Source organism: Neofelis nebulosa, chromosome 3, assembly GCF_028018385.1.
Source record: "Neofelis nebulosa isolate mNeoNeb1 chromosome 3, mNeoNeb1.pri, whole genome shotgun sequence".
NCBI classification, from domain to species: domain Eukaryota; kingdom Metazoa; phylum Chordata; class Mammalia; order Carnivora; family Felidae; genus Neofelis; species Neofelis nebulosa.
The window spans coordinates 104767743-104789426 of record NC_080784.1 but is presented as its reverse complement, the minus strand read 5'-3'; the positions used below and the strand labels follow the sequence as shown (position 1 = coordinate 104789426).

General features: G+C 37.6%; 1 protein-coding gene across 1 annotated transcript in view; it reads right to left on the bottom strand.

Moving 5' to 3' along the window:
* Positions 1-21684, bottom strand: part of NDNF (neuron derived neurotrophic factor) — a 38667-nt gene that overhangs the window by 9937 nt on the left and 7046 nt on the right. Inside the window, exon 2 of the mRNA XM_058721490.1 lies at positions 2521-2709. Coding sequence (XP_058577473.1) covers positions 2521-2708 — 188 coding nt within the window. The 5' untranslated portion in view covers position 2709. The remainder of the gene's footprint in view (positions 1-2520; positions 2710-21684) is intronic.

The window sequence follows — 21684 nt, the reverse complement described above, 5'->3', positions numbered from 1 at the left end:
TTTAGATTCAATTTTCATTATCTTTTTTGCAATCTAGTTTTTTCTTTTGTGGTCATCATAAGATTTACAAATACCTATGTATATATATACACCAGTCTATTTTAAGTTGATAACAAGTTAAGAATGAATACATTCTGAGACTACATTTTTTACTCCCCAGTCCCCCAATTTATGCTTTTAATGTCACATTTTACATCATTTTATTGTGTGTGTACCTTAAGTAATTGCTGTAGTTTTAGTTATTTTTTACTTCTTTTGTCTTTTAGTCTTCATGTGAGGTTTCTAAGTGATTACTTCACTATATTTACCTTCACTAGGGAGACTTTTACTTTCATATGTTTTCTTAATACTAGTTAGTGCCTTTTCTTTCCATCTTAAAGAAGTCCCTTGAACATTTCTTATAAGGCTGGTTGAGTGGTAGTGAACTCCTTTAGTTTTTGCTTGTCTGGAAAACTCTTTATCTCTCTTCTTTTCTGAATGATAATCTTCCTGGTCTTGGAAGTTTTTGGCTTTCAGCACTTTGAATATATCATGTGCTCCCTTCTGGCCTGCAATGTTTCTACTAAAAAAATCTGCCATTATCTTATGGGTATTCCCCTATTTGCAACAAGTTTTTCTCTTGATTTTAACATTGTCTATTTGTCTTTGACTTTTGACATTTCAAGGTAACATATCTTGGTGTGGATCTCTTCAGGTCCATCTTATTTTGAACTCTCTGGATTTTCTGGACATGGATGTGTGTTTTTCTTCTAGGTTAGGGTAGTTTATAGCCATTATTTTTTCAAATAAGTTTTATGTTCCTTTCTCTCTTCTCTTTCTGGGACCTCTATTATGCAAATGTTGTTCTACTTAATGTCCTACAGGTTCCTTAAACTGTCTTTACTTTTTAAAATTCTTTTTTCTTTTTACTGCTCTTTTGGGTGAGTTCCACTGCCCTATCTTCTGGGTTACTGATTCTTTCTTCTGCTTTATGTAGTCTGTTACTGACCCCTCTAGTGTGTTTTTCAGTTAGGTTATTGAGTTTTTAAGATCTAGGACTTGTGTTTGGTACTTTCTTATATTTTCTATCTCTTTGTTGAAATTTTCTGTGTTCACCTATTCTATTCCCAAGATTGGTGAGTGTCTTTATGACCACTACTTTGAACCCTTTTTCAGGTAAATAACTTATCTCTGTTTCATTAAGATTCCCCCCACCCCTGCAGTTTCATCTTGTTCTTTCATTTGCAACATATTCCTCTGTTCCACGCCCCCCCTCCCCCATTTGCTCGACTGTGTTGGTTTCTATGCATTAGGTGAAAGAGCTGTCTCTCTCAGTTTTGAAGGATTGGTCACAGGGAGACTGGGGGTGTGTCAGTCTTAGTCTATGCAGTGCCCTGGTGGTGGTAACCTGCTAATGACAGTCTCTCTGATTGTTTCAGTCCCATGCGCTCAGAAATGTAACCATCCTGGTCAGGAATTCAAGGGGCCATCCCCTTTGTGGCCCGTGCACACCTGCTGGCTTTAGTCAGGGTGTGGTGCAGTGCCAGGCTGGGGCATGCTTGCCTGCCAGGTTTAGCAGGATGGAGCCATGGGAGGGCACAAATGTGGGCTAAGTGGTACTAGCAAGGTAGAAGGAGAGTGCAAAAATAGTACCTTCCAGCACCTCCATGCCTGGAAAGAGTTCTAAGAGACCCCTTTCCCTCTAGAAGACACTTTGAGATTAGCTAATGAATCTCCTTTGCACGTGGTCCAGGAACTTTTCAACTTACTGTGCTTTCACTGTGTCTTAGGGTGAGTAAATTTGTGCATATGCCCTTTAAGAGTGGAGTCTTAGTTTCTTATAGCTTTTGGGTCTCCTAGAAATAAGCCCTCTTGGTTTTCAAAGCCAGGTGTTTTGGCTTGTCTCTCTGCTGCATGCAGATCCCAAGGTTGGGGTGCCTGATATGGGGCTCAACCCCTTGCTCCTCAGGAATATGCTATATATTTGTCAGAGCCTTCCTCTTTGTGAGTTACCACACTAGGGGTGGGGTTTTTGGCAAGACCATTTCTCTGCTTCTCTTACCCATCTCTAAGTGGCCTTTTTATCCTTTGTGTGAAGGAACTCTTCAGCTAGTTTTCAGGTCTTCTTCAGAGAGAACTGTTCTACATGCAGCTATAGATTTGTTGTGTCAAAGGGAGAAAGTGAGTTCAGGGTCTTCCTATGCCCCTTTTCTGAACCTTATTTTAGATTAATTTCATCATAATCCTACAGAGTCCTTCTTAAAATTTTCCTGCTATCCTAAAGATAAGAAAATAATCATTCCAAAATGTAAGAACTACAAAGATTGTCCTCTCTATCCCCAGAGAGATCACAATCAGTAAGGATCAAACAGACTCTACTTAATGATTAGAAGTTGCACTGTCATTTTCTTTTCTTAGAGAAAATAGGCAATGTTATTCAGAGGTTGATTGCAGGTTATCTAATCTAAGTCTAAAAAGTTACTTTCTTTTTTAGTATCATTTATGAGCTTATTGATAAAGAGAGTACTGCAGGGAGAATACCTTTTAGGTGTGTCTCTAAAGAGATAACTGCTAATTTCAGCTCCATCTGGAATTACTGATGAATCATGAAAAAATGCTTTGTCCTGGATCTGCATCTGAAAAAGTTCCTCATCTCGAGTGGGTAACTTCTGAGTCCTTGAGCTGAGTGGTAGTAGCAACCACAGCAGACACCAATGGAGAGGCACCATCCTGGGGCAAAAGAAATGATTGCTTACATTAGTTCTGTGGATAGACACTTGGGCACGTTGCAAATGTTCTAAAGGGTTAAGAATATTTTAGTTTTGACAGACAGAGCTATATTATGCATTTCGAATATAACTTTCCTGTTGTTGTTTTTTTTCCCCATACTATTTAATAGAGTTGATAACAAATTCACTAGGATTTATAAAAGATTTTGAACTAAAAGGACTCTTGATGCATTAACTTCCCTGGGTATTCAGAGAGAAAATCCCCACTTCAATATGGGCAGAAAAGCCAATGTGGTTATTGCAGAAATGTGTATACAAATGTCTCAATGACTGAACTATAACATAAATCATAGAGACTCACTGAGAGCCAGAAAATTACCATTGCACAATTATTTTTCTTCTTTCTTGAAATTTGACTAAGATTATACATGTATAGTATTATTCTGATTCCCAAGATCAGATTTTCATAAATCAGAGATTTTTAGAGATAATAAAGTTTAATTTTCTCATAGCTTAAGCAATTTGTCCAAAATAAAGGTTGTTATTTGCTGATGTCTAACTATCATTCATTACTAGACTCTTCAACAAAACATTAAAACAAAACAAAACAAAACAAAACAAAACTTTTACTGTAATAGAAATGGGCTTGGATTACCACTCTCAGGTTAAATGAGACCACTGAAAAGTTGTATCGTTGGTCATTTGTCTTAACCTCCCATAGAGTTATGTATTTACTACTCCAACAGAATATTTTCATGGAGTTACATTTTGGCATTCAAACTGTCTTTTATCAAAGATCCTCTAGGTAATTATGGATCACTCTCTACTGCACATTGCTATAGGAACATTGTCAAGGACACTGTCTTCTACACATCTCAGTGTCCCTAACAGGAAGTCTAAGGTAGGCAAGTTCTTTTCATGTCAAGTGCTGGTGAAAGCTTTGCTTCTGCTGAGGATTTGGTGCCTTTCTCTCTCACAGAAAGAACTCTGTAAGGAGTTGTTCTCCTTTATCTCTTTGACAACATACATCAGGGAATTCAAGCATTAGGGAAAGACAGTGTTTTTACACATAAGTGCTTCAAATAGTGAGAAAGTCGAATGGAAATATTTGCAATAATTTGAAATGAAATGAACACCAGTTTTATTATAAAGAGTCATTCCTATAGCTACGAGATCACCTCTACTTAAACCATCCTTTGAGTTTAACTTTATCTTCCTTGGAGTGCTATCAAAAATAGATTCATACAACCAAAAAATTTTTTTTGAAGGGAATAAACTTTTCTTTTCTATGAGAATGTGAGAAGAAACTTTTTCACAGTGAGCTTACCCAAAAAGCAAATTTAATAACTTCCTTTTTCTTTCTTTTTTTTTTTTTTTTAATATTTATTTATTTTTGAGACAGGGAGAGACAGAGCATGAACAGGGGAGGGTCAGAGAGAGGGAGACAGAATCTGAAGCAGGCTCCAGGCTCTGAGCTGTCAGCACAGAGCCCGACGTGGGGCTACAACTCACGGACCGCGAGATCATGACCTGAGCTGAAGTCGGCCGCTTAACCGACTGAGTCACCCAGGCGCTCCTTAACTTCCTTTTTCAAAAACATTTTTTTTTTTGCCATTTGTTCTGCAGTTTTCCATATAAGACAGCTGCAGTAATTGAGAATTACTATGTGCAAAAAAAGGCGCCAAATTCGCTAACTGCATTATTGCATTTAGCCCTCGCAATAATCTGTGAAGTAGGTACTATTCTTATATAAAAATAAATCTCCTTTTACATAATCAGAGAAGGGATAGAAATCCAGGTGGAGATGACTGTAGAGCCCAAAGGTTTCTCCTCTGTAATATTTTCAACAAAGGCATAACAGTTTCTTACAAGGGCTCTTATTTTTCATCCTTATTTCTCGATTGTTTTGTAATTGAATGAAAACTTGACTGAGAGCTAAGAAATTTGACTTTTTGGTTTCAGCACTAATTAGATGTGTAATCTAAGGCAATTCACTTAAGCACTCCAGATGGACCTCAATTTTCTGAAGGGTTTGGATGATGATCTCTAAACTTTGAAAACGAATGGTGATTCTGAGACTGAATACTCAACTCCTCTTCACAACTAGATAGCAGTTTAGAAGTAAGGCCAGGCCTTCTTAAGTTTTATTAAGTAATCTGAACCTCAGATATCCGAATGATTGTCAGGATGAGATCCAAGGGCAGTTGGGGATGTGAAGCAGGAGCTCACATTAGTTACTAATAGCAGATGAAGCTTATAACTACAAAAGATGGCTAGATATATCAAAATCAAAACTCAGTGAACCTATTTGAAACAAGCATGGACATAGTTGGCTAACCTAAATGGGACCTCTACTCACAACCTTTAATTCCTCCCCTCTGATGCCCTTCCTCCTGTGGCTAAAAGAAATGCAAAATCTGATATGCTAGAATTTGCTTTGCTGCCCCTGTTAAGAAATAATTATTATTTCAGCACAATATGTCCTGTTTACTCTGTAGCAGTGTCCCTGAAACTTTGCCCCCTGGGAGCAGAAGCAGCTAGATAATAAAATTTGTCTCTTTAGAAATGGTTAGAATTTGGCTTTCTATACTTATTAGGAACTTAGAGCCAACATGCCATGGCAGCACTTGAACATGAGATACTCAGGTGTGTTTGCTCTAGACCCACTCTAATGCACAGCTTTACCTCATTAGGCTCTATGTTTGCCCATGAAGTTGTCAATTGCACGGTACCACCATAACCGAGCAGAAGAGGCTGCCCAGTGCCCCAGGATATTTGGGATATTTAAGTCAGCTCCAGAGTCAGACAAGTCACTAATTATCACCGGTGGGAATTTTTCCAGTATCCTCAGCCATCCATTGGCAGAACTTTCTCTTTATTGAATCAGCTAATGATAAGAAATGAATTTTGAGTTAAAAATAACAATATTAACAAAGTTTGTTTTGAACATGCTGTACTCTTCTAAATGCTATATATATATATACATATATATACATATATATATATTTATATATATTATCTCATGTAATGCTACATCAACCCTATGACACAGGCACTATTATTTCTCTCATTTCAAAAACGATCTAACTGAAGCTTGGACAGGTAAGATCACATAGTGATACAATATGATGTAAAAAATACAAACTATTTACCATATGTAAGTTTAAAAATATGAAAAGTAGGATTATTGTATATTCTCCACATCAGCTACTTTTTAATTTATAAATAAACAACAGTGAACAACCTAAGATGACAGGATTCTACAAAGTAAGTGGTGAGAGATGATTCTCCATGGGTCTCTGTGATTGGTTTTGCATGTCTTGGAAGCAGAAGAATTGACTGCTTTTGTGCCAGATTATCTTTTCAAGGATGTTTGTGTAATGAAAAGCCTTGGAAGATAAAGCTTCTGGAGCAGACATGATCACTATATCAGGGAAGATCTGAGTTCCCCAAGCTCAGGGCTTCTCTCTTGTAAAAAAAAAAACAACCCTATTTGGGGGCTAGTGCTATCTGGCCCTCTTTTCATCCTGTGGAAATTGGAAGTCAGTGAGCCAGGGGGAGAAAATGATAATACTGTGGATTCTGCTATTGCTCTGAGTTGCTCTGAGTATTGCTTTTGTCTCCAACCCAGTAGTCTGATGCCATCTAGTATCAATGAAACTATGTATAACAGGTTAATTTGTTAACTTACAAGTAGAGTAAAATCTTAGATTCTTCATTCATATTTTTGACACTACATTTTTCTTACTGAATTATTTTACTTGATCACTACTAGCTCAGGTAGATGTTTTTATTTGGATTACCACCAACAGAGAGTAGACTCAACTCTCTCTCTCTCTCTCTCTCTCTCTCTCTATATATATATATATATATATATATATAATTATTTCCCCAGCTAAAATTCTATGAGGCCAATGTTTTGTTTCTGAAACAACTCTAACCATATTAATTGCTATATGTTATAGACAAGACAGACAATTTTTGGAAAGGTGTTTAAAATTTTTATGATCCCTGTTTTCTTTTCTTCTTTTTTTTTTCATTGTATACATATAAGAAGATAGATGCTAGCTAAGCCTATGGTGGTAATCATTTTATAATATATATAGATCAAACTATTATGCCATGCATCTTATATTTTTATAGTGATATGTGACGACTATTTTTCAATAAAACTGGAAAAAAATAGTGTGATCCCAAAGCACAGATCTTTATATTTTACAGGATTATCTTTTCCAAATGTTATCTAATAACACTCATCTACTGTTGGGAAAAAGCTTACTCTGTTATTAGGGAAAGTTAATCATTTGACCAATTTCATCAGGTTACAGGCAGAATTACTTTAAATAAACTCCACTTAAAGGAAGCATTGACTATAGCTGGTCAAAAAACTATTGCGCAGACATGTTGTGTATATTTTTACAATTTCTATTCACCAATTCAACTTTAAAGCTTTACTTAGATATTGTTTAAAGGATTGTTTTAATATTATATAGATTTTTTCCCCTACCAATAAAATGTTCTCTCTCAGACACTCAGCTTAAGAATTAGTCACTTTAAATAAACAACTAAAAAAATACATTCCTCTCATGAGTAAGACTTGGGTAAGCCAGTCTATAAGAACTGACTTTTCTTCTAAGATTACAAAAGTGCCCTCTAATGGCATAACTTTTCCTCTCATTTATTTTTGTTACTTCTAGGTATCCAGAGCTTATCTAGATTTAGAGTTTAAGTTAAATAACATTCCTTAGAATTTCTCTTTCAGCATTATTTCTTTTGTCATGGGCATCTGGTAGTAATCTAGGCAACCTATCTGTATAGCAAGAAACCATGCTATCTTTTTATAATCAAGGGTCTAGTTCCAATAGAAGTAGGAAGTTGCTAGGATGATTCCAAATATTTTTATTTTTCTAGGCATAGCAGTCAACTCGGTTCCACAATTATTCACAGCCTAGGAAAACTAGATGGTGTTATCCTATTGAGAAGAGTGACTTTGTTTCAATTAAAATTCTGATGAATTACATATATAAATGCTATACTTGATTTTAGATGCGAATTTAAAACTCTGACGCTGTTCATGTCATCAGAAGCATCTGCATATCTGGCACACACTTTCAGATCCTGCCAAGACTGAAGTGAGAAAAGAAAAATGACCTAATGGTTTGATATACCTCAACCTTTAGTGTAGATTATGGATAATCTAGATTATTGGATAGTTTTATTCTTTGGAAAACCCGTGTGTCCTAGATTAAAAGAAATTGTTTTTGAAATATAATTGTCCAAAGATTAACCATGCATTCTATCCTTACAAAGATTGAGAGAGGTCTGGGTACTGTAAAGTAAATAATTTTAAATATAATTCATTTTTATGGCACGTGCGCACACACACACACTTAAGGTCAAACTATTTGGAAACATTATATGAGTCCAGTTAGTTCATATTAGAGTAAAGGCAAACGAGCAGTGGTTCTAAAAGAAGAATCTTTTACATATAAAAATTTACTTTTATATTTGCTGCCCCCTCTCTGGAGAGTGGGTAAAAGCTACAGATCAGGAAGAGCGGAGAGTGGGTTTTCTTGGGGATGTTTTAGGAATGACGACCAGGGTCACTTCTCCCATTCCTCTCCGCCATCTTTTCTGCGGGGCTCTCTGTTCTCCCATCCCATAGAGGGAAAGGGGACACTAGGAAGCATAGGGGATGAAATGGAGATCAGTTTTCAAGAAAATGCCAATGAAGAGATACGAAGCATTTGTGTTGTTTCCTAAAGGGTAGAGAGTAGAGCATATGATGGATAACTGCAAACATACAACTCATTCGAAGATTTTATTTTCGGTATTAACTTAAACATTTTATTCTGTAGAGCCTTTAGTGTAGTTAAAATAAATAGTCAAACTGACCTGGCATACGCTTTTACCACAAACCTGCAGAAATGTTTGAGGATTGTAAAACAGTCTAATGGCAAGCAAGGAAAAAGGGAAGTTTAAATAATTTACCAATGTATCGACTAAACACCCAGGCCAACCTCTATTACCACAAAAGCAGAGTATAGTAAAAGCAATAAAACTTGCCCTATGGTGTCTGTTACAACTTCACTAGTGTCATTTCGCCAAATTTATCTTTAATTACATATGACCGGCTAGTCAATTTATCATCTTGGTTAATCCACTGGCTCACTTAGTGAAAATAAAAATTTATTTTTGGAAATTGTGTAAACAATGATTATAAGTAAATAAATTTGGTTACTTTCTTACTTCTTTTAAAAAATATATTAGATGTACTTGACCACAATCCCAATTGATAATATTGTCTTAAGAGTAGGGAAATATTTCAAGCCACTAAAAAGCTTGCCTTTAGATTTATAGACCATGGTTTAGCTATATTATCCCATTATTGTAAAGGATTTGCAAATCTGGTAAATAAAACGCTGTTTCAGGTTTTCATGAACTAAGACTCTCTGAAATAGAAGCTGTCCTGTATATTAAAGACATTGTGACCTTTATCAGTGCTGTAGTTTCCTCAGAAACAGCAGCCAACAGTTCAGTCTACCTGTGAGTGAGATGATCAAATCAAATTTCTCCATTCCTCCACAACCAGCCACCAAGGGCTTGCAAGTTCCTTACAAAAACATGTGAATGTATTTGCAAAATATATCATTCAGCTCTTACAGATATTACATGTTGTAAACTCAGTAAGATCAGATTCATCTGTATCAATAGGCCACACCAAGCAAATAATGGGAAAAAAAAAATGTCATTAAGATTCACTTAAAAACTCTTCAATGAACCCAATCACATGTAGGCTAAAACCATGAAATAAATTTACAATCCCCAAAAAGAAGGACGGGCATTCTGAATTTACTTGAGGCAAATGCATCTGGAATAAATGAAATCTAATGTTTAATTACAGAGAGTGGAAAGTGCATGATTATAATTTAGTGAGGATAATTTCAAGGAACGGTCTGCCGCAGAGATTTCTGTTATTTTCTTTTCCTTTTTAAGTGCAAATATTTAGTCTCTCCACTTCTATTTTTAAACTCAAGGGCATTTGTTTTGTTTGAATCATCCATGCCACATCTGATAATAAATCTGAAGCATTTAACCTAGCTGTAAAGAAAAAAAAAAATGTAGCCTTTGTTGGGGGAACGGCCCCCGCGTCTGCCACAGCCTGCTCTGTGAGCAAAGGGGGTCTGTCTGCACACTTTAATAGCAGAATGCCCAGCGTGGGCATGCACATTCCCTCAAGGCTGAAATTTAGTGATAAAAAAAAAAGCTGGATTCCCCCAAATCGTTCTGTTCTGTTGTCTTTTGCAAACAACGAAAATGTTAACTGAAATTAGTTGGTCGTTCTCATACATACAGAAGTATCCTCTGCTATGGCTGAAAATTTGAGGAATACAGAGCATATTGTGGTTTGGTGTGTTTCCATATTTGCAAAGGGTGAAATGAAGCAGGTGGAAGTGGAAGGCCCCGGGTTGGCCCTGAGGAGCGGTCTGTGGCACGTGCCACGTGAGCTCTCGTTCCGCAGTATCTATACAGCACAGCTGCAGTAAGCCTCCCTCAACAAGGCAGAACCTGAGTCAGGCACAGAACCCACAGGTGAAAGCTCTCCAAATGCGGGCTGTCATTACAGAGGGGAAAGATTATTAACAGTTTTAGAGTTCATTATGTCAATGATCTATGGATTAGGGACCTTCACATGCATTTCAGCTGCAGTGATTCCAACCTCCTCTACCGCTTCTCTACATGATTGCCAACTTTCATTCTGGAAGGAAATTAAATTAGCATGGAAAAGCAATGTGAAATTAAAACATGCCAAGGATCTGAATACAGTTTCCATTCTGTCATCTCCTCCCCTCTGATCCTCATGGTGTGTAGTTCATAGTGGGGCCAAGACTAGGGCACTCTAATTTTAAAAGATGGTCATGCCTACAGAATAAGCTTGAAAGAGGATCAGATTTTAAAGTAAGTTACCCTGTATTCCCACCATCACTACTGCCAATAATAAGAATACTGAACCATAGAAATGGCCAACAATGTGTACTACAGATAAGAGTAGTCTTTGATTCAGGAAGCCAGGCCCATTTTACTAAAGGAAGGAGTGGATCTCCTAAAATGCATCTGATAGGTGATTAGAAGATATGATAAATTCAAAAGCAATACAGAAGACAATGCAAAGTAAAACTGGAACAAAAGAGTGAACATCTTCCTCCTATCAAAATTTCCTCTGCATGTGCAACTGAGATAGCTGGGATAATTTCCACGATCTTAGGCGCAGCTAATGATTCCTAGAATAATGAAAGCCCCTAAGGGAGAAATAATATGCTTGGTTGCTTTTCTTACTTTAGTTTGGCAACTAAGCCTTGTTTCCTGTTGGTCTGCAACAAAATGAAAATGACTTCCTGTGCAATGTTCCCCAAAGCAGTTAAACTGTATACCCCATCCTCCACTGAAATTTAGCTAAGATGTAATATGGCAACATGCCAGGAGCATCTAGCAACAGCACATATCAGCCTAGAAGATAAGACATGAATTGTCATGGTCAACAAATACTGAGTCCCTGTTGTGTGTAACACACCAAAAGTACACTGAAAGTACAAAGATGTTTAATGTAGATTCAGACTGTTCTGCTGTTTACAATCGAGTTGAGTGGCAATTAATTATGGGTAAAAGTAACCTGCAATGTAAGATAGCACAATGCTAAGAGGAAACGGGGGGCTCATATGATAAATGCCTTCAGAGTTGGAGCGAAAACTCACCAAGAGTTGGTGAAGACAGAACAAGACTCAGAGAGAAAGTAGGATAAGGGGAGAAGAGCCAGATGCCGGGAAGGGAGATAGAGGTGTGAAGTGCAGGGCTGAGGCACAGACGTAGAACTGCAGCAGTAAAAGTTAACAAACAAATGTTAACTGAGCTCTTCCTTTGTGCCAAACACTGAACAAGGTGCCAGGTACATAAGACATCCTTTCTTCTTGAGTTATTTATGGTCTGGAAAGAAGTGAGGAAGAAAATATTTTTATACAGAGAGATCAGTAAGGAAGTAATTGTGAAGGTTCATAAAAGCAAAATATCCCATTATAGAGAAAACTTAGGAAAGCGAAAAGATAAGTATCTCATGGTTTACAACCTATGCTTCTTATCAACTGCTGGAATTCCTGGGAAGAATTCTGAAGAGGGCCCTACAGCCCCACATCGTGTCCTAGGACCACAGGGAAAGACTACGGAGGCAAGAACAAGTACTTCCTCAGGACAGGCTACTTTTTCAAAGAGCCCTATTTGCAAAACTTCTCTTTTCCACACAGAGTTTCCCTCTCCTACACCCCCAAGGTTAGGAGGCACGGTTCAGTGGAAAAATCACAGTTTGAGTCAGGACACTTTCACCACAGGCAGGTGAACTATCCACGTTGAAGGTTTGTTGGCCCAGATGGTCTCCTCCCGTGCCCTACACTTGTGAACCCCTTCCAGTCCAGGTGAGTGCATCAGACCTCACAGGAAAGATGGCAACATAAGAAAGAAACTGAGTTTTACAAAGTTTACAAAGATGCAAACTACTACTGACATTCCGCTCAGGTCATGATCTCACAGTTCATGTGTTTGAGCCCTGCATCGGGCTTTGTGCTGACAGCATGGAGCCTGCTTAGGATTCCCTCTCTCCTCCCCTCCTTTCTCTCTCTCAAAATAAACAAACTTAAAAAAAAAAAAAAGTTCTGATAACGGGTTGTTCATGCTCAGTGAGCAGGAAACTAAGAGAGACAGAAGTTATGAAGGGAGTGCCTGGGTGGCTCAGTTGGTTGGGTGTCCGGCTTGGGTCATGAAATTGCTGTTTGTTGGTTTGAGCCTCGCATAGGGCTCTGTGCTGACAGCTCAGAGCCTGGAGCCTGTTTCAGATTCTGGGTCTCCCCCTCTCTCCGCCCTTCCCCTGCTCATCTCCGTCTCTCAAAAATAAATAAACATCAAAACATTAAAAAAAGAAAAAGAAGTTATGAAGAAAATTTGACAAGAAAACCCTGCAGTCTGGCATGTGACCAGACTTCTTCATAAGCTGTGTCTAAATGGATAGGCTAAAATACAACTTACAGACCTTCCTATAAGCCCACATCTGCCAAATATCATCTAACTGATGCTCCTGGGCACTTTTCTGCAGAGTGCCACCATCCGCGGAGGAATGCTAAGGCAGCAGGCTTGATATGAGAATGAAGGCAAGGAAGGGCACAGGCATGGGCAAGGATGAGGCAGGTAGTAAGCTCAGTGACAGTCAGGGAAAAGCAGGCTAGAGAGAGCAAAGAGATCGCTGGCAGGGTCATTAGAGCAGACACCAAAGAGTGTAGAATACTCTAAAGGAGAAAGGTCAGCAATCTTGTCAGATATTTTGTCATATATATAGCAAGGATTTACTAAATACCGATTGACTGGTGGACCAAACTGAGTAATCGCCATGTCTTCTGAACAGAGATCATTACTAATTTTGTTTGTTAGTGATAGCAAGGATAAAATAAAATACTGTAGAAGGAACAAAAGATTCTAAAAATAATCAGTCTCTTCACCCACCCATCAGCAACAACCTTACCTTCTTTACATATTTTCCATCTATCTCAGGTAATATATACTACCTTCTCAAAGGAACTTCAAAATTTTAAAGGCCTTTTTAGTTCGACTTACCATACTAAAAAAACCAGGTACTTAAATTATTCTGGTTCAAAGATATTCCCGTTCTTATAACAAACCTGGTTTCAAAAATTGCTTTGGTAATTCTGCCAGCTATGTCTGCTGAACACATGGGCTGAATCTTCCATAAAGTTTTGATCAAAGAAATCTTTATAACCCAGATTCTAGTGATGTAATAAAAAGCGATACTCATCAACAAGGCAGTGACAACAGGAACTTTTTCTAAAAGAGCAAGCGTGATGGGATTGCAGAGTTCATTGGCTGATTCAACAAATGTTTACTGGACACTTACTCTGTGCCGGGCCCTGGGAACACAGCAGTGAACAAGATGTGTGATGTTCTTGTGTTTGCAGGGCTTGTACTTCGGTAGGTAAAGGAGATGATGACCAAGTCAACAACTACACATAACCGTTCCAGACAGCGTATCATTGTGAAGAAAGTGAAACAGGCAAAGAGGTTGGAGGGGAGAAGAGGAAGTAGGTTGGGGGGAAGGAGCCCTCCTAGGCTGAGTGGTCATGGATGGCCTCTCTGAGGAAGTGACATTTTAGCAGGGGATTGAATGGAGAGGAGTAGTAAGCCATGGAGACTGAGGGGAAGGACCTATTTGGTCTACTGGATTTTATGTCCAGGAATCTGCCTCATCTGTGCCTTAACTGTCACCCTCAGCCACTAAGAGGGACGCAATCACAATCCGCAGGGACCAGAAGACAGCACTGACTCAGTGAGGTGGCCACAGTCACATGAGGCGAGGAAGGACTGGCAATGTTAAATCCAGGCATGCTGGGATGGGCGGTGACACCAGATGTTTTAAGGTCTGTTATCAGATGAAAGAGGGATTAGAAGCACTCTGGCTGGCCCAGCTAGTACCAGCTGCCCGCATGGCACTATAGGGACGGAGATTGGGGCTCAATAAAATAAAGACTTATCTGACAAAGCTGTTAAACTGAACAGAGCGGTTTAAAGAGTAGGTGTTCTGACAGAGGAAGGATGCTTCCTGATTTTCTGGACTGAGACACTGAAAACAAAACAAAACAAAACAAAACAAAACAAAACAAAAAAAAGCAAAGAAAAAAAGAAAAAAAGGGGCTATAAAACCTGCAGGAAGATTCTTAATAGGATTGTAGGGGCATAGTGTTTACTTAGATGGTTTGTTATCTGAGCTCTCCCTGTAAACTGTCAGTGAGTGAACTAGTGTTTATTAAGTGCCTGTTGCAAGATCCCTGGAGACATAAGAGGAGGATAAGGCAGAATTAAGGTCTTCCAGTGAAGCCAGAGACTTTGATTCTTATGGCACTTTCTTATCTTGCTTGAATTATAGCTATTTTAATATTTTTTTCCTGTCCTTAAAAAAAAAAAAAAAAGCTCTCCATGAAGCAACATGAGTTTACTCAAGTACGTGTCCCCTGGAAACTATTACTTTTTACTCATCCTTGTATCTCCTATATAGACTTTTTCAGTTCTTATACAAAGTAGGCACTAAATAAGTATTTGCTTAATTATACTGATTTCAAGGAGTTTATTGCAAAGAGGAGGGTAATCTGAAATCTCTCCCATCAGATTCTGGACTACGCAAGGAAGTTGAGGGTGGTTGTTTGCCAAGGCCTCAAGGCTGATTCTTAGCTCCAGGCTGTTTTCCTTCTGATGCCCAGGATCTAACATTCAAAGGTGTGAAGTGGCTCAGCACTGGCCTCACCAAGCCAGACTCAGGCTGGTGACGAGTTTGAATTTGGGCTCTATTCCTTCCTCTGCCAAGCACTTCTGTACCACTGAGTCCATGGGCAGATTAAGTCCCCACAACTTCTTGATTCACCCTGGTTTCCATGTTGACTCAAATGGAATAGTGTTCCTGACCAGGCTGCTCAAGAGTTACCTGAGATGCTGCATGAAAACAAGTACACGCTGGTGTTAATTAGCTCAGCAGCACAGTCCTGCCACGTACCAAATGAAGAACCTCAACATTATCCACTTTTTTGGATCTCCATCCGCTGTTCACCAACAAGTCCTGCCAATCTGCCTGCTGCATATTCTCTCAAATTTGTTCTCTCTTCTCTATCCAAACTGCCAATGCCTCAGATTGTCCACTTATTGCTTCTCACACCCATATCCCACAGCTCTCCTTGGCCATTTTGCACAGTACTGACACCATTATCTTTATGAACAAGAATTGTTTCATTCTTCTGCTAACCAAAATAAGTCAGATGTTTCCCCCAAACTGGAGGATGAAGTCTGTGCACATGAGGTCCTTTACCTCACTGCTCACTCTGCCAGACTTATTCCTGACTACTGTCCGTACTTGGCTTGTCATTCCCGTGTGTTCTTCAGGACTCAGTGGCCTCCTTCACCTAGGACACCTTTGCTGCTTCTCTCGGTGGCCAACTCCTACTCATTCTTCACGACTCAAACATTTATGACCACAGGGAATTTAGTTGTGTGCTTTTCTATGTGCATACTGCTACTGCACACCGTTTTAATTTGTTTGTGCATATTCTTGACATGCCCAGGGTCTGTAGAAAGGAAATGCTATGTTTATGACAGTTATAATGGTGGTCATAGAACAACACCAAGCACATCTACATGACATTTTGTGTGTAACAAATAAATGAAATTGAAAGTAATAAAATTAACTATTATTGCTGATTTATGGGATCTGTTTCATAAGAGATATAATAAGCTAAATAGGAAACAAGTTATGGATGCTTTTGACAATTTTATGGGTATAAAATAGGTTGTTTTGTAAAACTTAAAGACTTGGGAAGTATTTCTTCAATCTTTTGAGGTGGGCCTCATGGAAACTTGTTGGCTGGCTGCCATAGAGGGGTGGTATGTGCCGGATGGTCCAGAGGCCTGGTATAGGGAAGCATTTTTTTTCTGTTGTTACCAGGACATGTAAGAACAACACAGTGCATTACTCAAGAGAACCTTTTTCCTTGAAAATAGGTGAAATATGGCTTGGTTGGGATACTTTCTGATCAGAGAATAGGAATACTATAGAACAGTGCTTCTCAAATCTTAATGTGGATTCACATCACTCAACTTTCCTGTGAAGATGCAGATTCTAATTCAAAAAGTCTGCCTGTCACTCGTCCTTTCTAACAAGCTCCCCAGAGATATGATGCTGATGGTTCATGGGCTGCACTTCGAGTAGATCTGTGTCTTTCAATTCCATGACCGATTATCTGGTTATGGTGGCACGATGATTTTCTTCTCCAGTATTTTCATTGCTTGAAATTTTTTTTTAATATTTTAAGTAATCTCTACACCCAATGTTGGGTTTGAACTTACAACCCCGAGATCAAGAGTCGCACATTCTACCAACTGACCAAGCCATGTGCCCCTCATTGTGCCCCCCTCACTTTCTGATTTCTAATTTTCACTCATTCCAAATGTTAATGTTTTAAACATATATTTACATGGATGACATGGAGATTATACATATCCTTTCTTCCTTTTACTTTGAGAACTATTATTACATCCACACAGTTTCACAGCTTTCTCTTTTCTTTACCTTCTTTAGATTAAAAAACAAGAAGACATGCAGGTTTATTCTCTCTGGGGAATACGTCTGTGTTTAACTTAAAGCCCAGTAACTAGTGAAATTTTTTAGGAGATTGTGACAAGATCCTAATTTATTCATATACCTAATGAAGTTGGCAAATATACTACTAAGAAATAAGATGCTATCAAGAAGAAATAATTATTACCGTAGAATAGTAAATACCATAGCTAAGAATTGGCATTTGATTCCATGGACCTAATCCCATATTCTCCCAAATACCTGATGGTCCTGAAGCTTTGTTTCTTTCCTCCCCACTGGCAGTTATTTTGATATGACAGCATTAAAGCCTGTCTGCTATCAAAGAGTTTTGGAAGTAGCCTCAAGTGCCAGAGCAAGGACAAAATCAAAGTAGTCATTAAACATACTGTAATCAAGATAATATACTTCAAATATAGAAGAGTGAGACAGATGTACCAGGAACCTTAAATAGTTCAAATGATTAAACCCTAAGTTATTATTTCCAGATTAAAAAAAAAAAAAAGGAAAAAAAAAAAGCAAGGGGCACACAAGTATGTAGTTGTTGTGTTCTTGTAAAAAGAAATAAGTTCAAGTAACAGTTTTAAAATATGGATTTCTTCGGCGATCCCTCTTATAAAATCCAAGGCCAAAAACAAACTACAAATGTAGAGCCCTGTCTTTGGAGAGATGAGATAATATTCTCCAAGGACACTGGTTCGTGACAATCTCACAGTTGAGAGAACCTCAAAGAGAGGATAGTTAATGCATCACCTCTCTTTTCTTTCTGTATCTCACTCTCTGGTCTCATGTCTCCAAGCCTGGGGACGGTTAAAAGGCTGCCAAAGTAAAATAGAAAATGATCGCTAGACTTTGAGTAAGAAGATCTGAGTTGAAGGAGTTCTGACCAAACCATTATTGGCTTTTGTACTTTTAGCAAATCTCTTAATACTCTTTGAGTTTCCTCATCCATAAATGGAAAACATATTCTCAGGGTTGTTAATGAGGTTTAAAATGGTGGGTGTGAATGCTTTTTTACAATGAAAAAAGGTCCTATTTATCTATAAATAGTATAAAACAGCTTCTCAAACTAGTTGCAAAATTTTATTCAACAACAAAAGATACATCTTTTGACTTGCTCTTCAAACAGGTATCAGAAAGAGTTTCAGCATCAGGTTATTCTATTTGAATTTACCTAATCTATCAGGTAACAGATTAGGTTCCTATTTAAAGACTGACTAGAAACACAGAGGAAAGGCCAAGATGTTGGGTTTTAAAAAATAATCACATAAACAGGAGGAAATTCTTAATATTCTTTTTGTTAGCCTTGATAGACCATATCTGAGGGCATCAATATTGTTTAATAAACAAAGATGGATTAAGCGGATTCAAAGGTGAGTGTTCTCAGGCTTTTTAGGCACTAGATCTAGCAAGGGATTTCAGATGCACGTGTCGAGATTAGAGAGCTGAGGATCAGGCTCAGTTCCTGGGATGTTCTGCATTATTATTTCTGGATTAAGAGATGATTAAAGAACAGGGCACTCAAAAGGCAGATAGTGCGGGCAGACCCCAAGGTCACTTTTAATGAAGAGTTTATAGTAAATTATGATGAAATAACACAAGCTCGTAAGTCTACAACAGAGAGATGACAAACCAAAAGACACTGACCACAATTATTTCATCCCTCCCCTCCTCCAAAAGTAAGATCTACCGTTAGGTGTGGTTTTCCTTTAAAAAAAAATTTTTTTTAAGCATTGGGGAAAGGCTGCTGCTGGTGAGTGTCAAGGGTCTACAATGTTCATTGGTCGTTACACAAGATAGAGCCTGCGGAGAGAAAAAAAATGTTTCAAAACTGCCTCTTTGTTGTCATTGCTTTGTAAATGTGAATAAAACTTAAATATAGAGATTGTTTTCAATTACAGATTGACCTTGCTGGCTGAAATGTTAACATGAGTGTGTGTATAAATATCTTCACTGTTTGAACTTACTTATTCCTCATTATGTTTTAAAGGGCTTTAAATGTTTAAGAATATTTGGAATATCCTATCATATGTGTCTACAATGACTTTCATTCCACTGAAATGTGTAATTTCATCCAACTTGGGAGGGGGAGGAATCATTTATTTAAATAATTTTAAAAGAGACGTAACTTCAAATCTTATCTCTCAAAAGTGCCATATTATTAGTGGAATAATGGAATGACTCTAGAGGTGAATTATTATTATGAAATACCACTATTTTAAAAAGGGATTCTGCAGATTATTAATTTTTCACTGTTGTACCTTAACACATACTGATTAAAAGTCGAAAATTGTAATCATTTTTCTGTAAAAACTTCTCTAGTAAGTTAGTTACCAAAACCAGCAAACAAACATCTCGCACATAAACTGTCTGCGATTAAGGTCTTATCAATTTAGACTAAATTAATGATCTTTTTAAATCATTAAATTGTAAAAGAAAAATTTTCCAAGCAAATGCATCCTTGCAAATTAATTTGGCAATTAATCTCAATTAAAAATTTTTAGACATTTCCACCGATTCTGCTTATGAAACCAAGAGTCCCTACTTTATTTTAGAAGTGTGTGAATGAGTGTAGGGAAGTCTCTTAACTGAGTCTCAGATTTCTCAGAGGAGGAGGGTTACTATCTTCCTCACTGGGTTCCTGTGAAGATTAAGGTAAATGATGAATGTGGAAGTACCTTGTAAACAATCAATGGGTTTTACAAAGTTATAATATTGTTAATAAGTAGAATAATTTCCATTCACTGTTGTGAAATTCAAAACACAGAAGCAACTTTAACATAAGTTAGTAACTAGCAACTTTACAATAAACAATAAAATTTCAAATAAAGATTTCCAAATGTAGCACTTTACATATTTTTACTAGAGCAGATTAGACAACTTTTTTTTTAACTCTTAGAATACTGAAAATTTTCAGAACATAATGGAATGTATTATCTATTTACTTGTAACAGAGGAATTATCAAATGCATATACATATAACTAAGAATACTTTTGAAGACAGTGGTGACTAATTTATTTGAGGGCTCTTTCAGCTTTCTGTTCAAGACCTCTGGCTCTCTAATGTGTTGTTCCCAAATCTTTTGGAATTGTGATTAAAAAATATATACCTGTATTTCATATATATAAAATAACAAGGCATTCTATGCCACAGTGAGTATCCTAGTTGATTATATTGGATGTAATCCTATACTTCATGTCATTTTTTCAGGTAGGGCTGACTTCTTGTCAGAGAATTGGAGATTGGAATGCCACTATTTTCACCTGACATTATTTTTACTTCATAGAAGATGTGACCTCTGCCATTATTTCTTTTTCATTGACCATCTGATACACTGAATAAGAGTGCTTTTGACATTAGATCTATTACATAATGTTAACAGAACTTCTTTTCCCTCTTTATACATAAAAGTCAGTATAGATAGGGTTTCTGATATTTTCTCATTTCATCATAATGAGGCATCTTGTGAGGGAAAGAGGACACCCTTTTCTAGAGACCTTTGCTTTACAAGATCAACACTAGATATCTGTTCAGTGCCTCAATTATTTAAAAGAGTATCCTGTTTCCTTCATTTTACTGAAAAGATATGTTTTTAAATACAAATACTCAGTAGACCTAACCTTGCAAAGATAATCTCAAGTGTCCTCACTGATTCCTCAACATCAAGATTCCATATCTTAAATTTACATCAAGGAAGAAAGAAGGTGAATTCCATATTTTGTGGGCCCAGTGTAAAATGGAAAGTGCAAGACCTCTTGTTCAAAAAGTAAGAATTTCAAGATGGTGACAGAAGAGCATTCGACTAAGCACAAGAGACCTTTCAAGTGTGGCCCCTGAGGCTGGCCCCGGGGATAAGTTACACTAGAGTATAAGAAACTGAGAGTCAATTACCGGTGGGAAGGGAAGGGAAGAGGAAAGGAAAAAAGCAGATACACACTAAGGGTAGGCTGTCCAAAGGACAGGCTAAGAGATCCAAAGATAAGTGTCTCCCTTCTCTAAAATTCTTTCCAATCTGGCTTTATCTAGCTATTAACATCTCTGTAAGATGTTAGCAATGACCTTCCCCTATTTTCCTTCCCAGGGGTATTTTCATATTTATAGGGGACACTGACAAATAAAATTACTTTAAAAAGGAAAAAAAAAATCATCTTTCGAAGGTAGCATTTTAGTACCATGAGAGGCCTTGGTAACATTTGGGGGCAGGACGGCTTCCCCAGTACCTCAGGGGACCTGCCCTTTTGTCCATCTACTAATATGGTTGTATTTGCTACTGTGACCGTTGGAGTATCAAATCCTTGACTTCTATTTGAGAGGCAGTTTCATTTTCCATAAAAAAAAAAAAGTCCTATGTGTTCATAGCACACTTTAGCAAACTTCGAAGGATCACCCCTCGAACTGAAATATTTGAGACTTGGGAAGGCCAAAAGATAAATGATTGCTGTCTTTTCTCAGTTTGCCAGGTGTTTTAGCTACCAGTGCTGTTTCTGATCTCTGTCACCACTGTTGGCAACAAATATCTCTTCAGCTATAGGATCCAGTTACTTCTGAAACAATCCCAACTTGAAGCTTTGGATGGTATCAGTGAATTTTAGTGAATGCTGTGACTTAATATGAATTACAACATTTATTGAGTGCTATCAACATATGAATAATATTTAGATTTAAATCATGACATATATACTAGTGTATTCTTACGGGTAACATGTATTTATTACCTGTCTTTAAATGTATTTTAAACAAGATAACTAAAAAGGATCAAGTATGTGTATTTTTATGTGAGATTA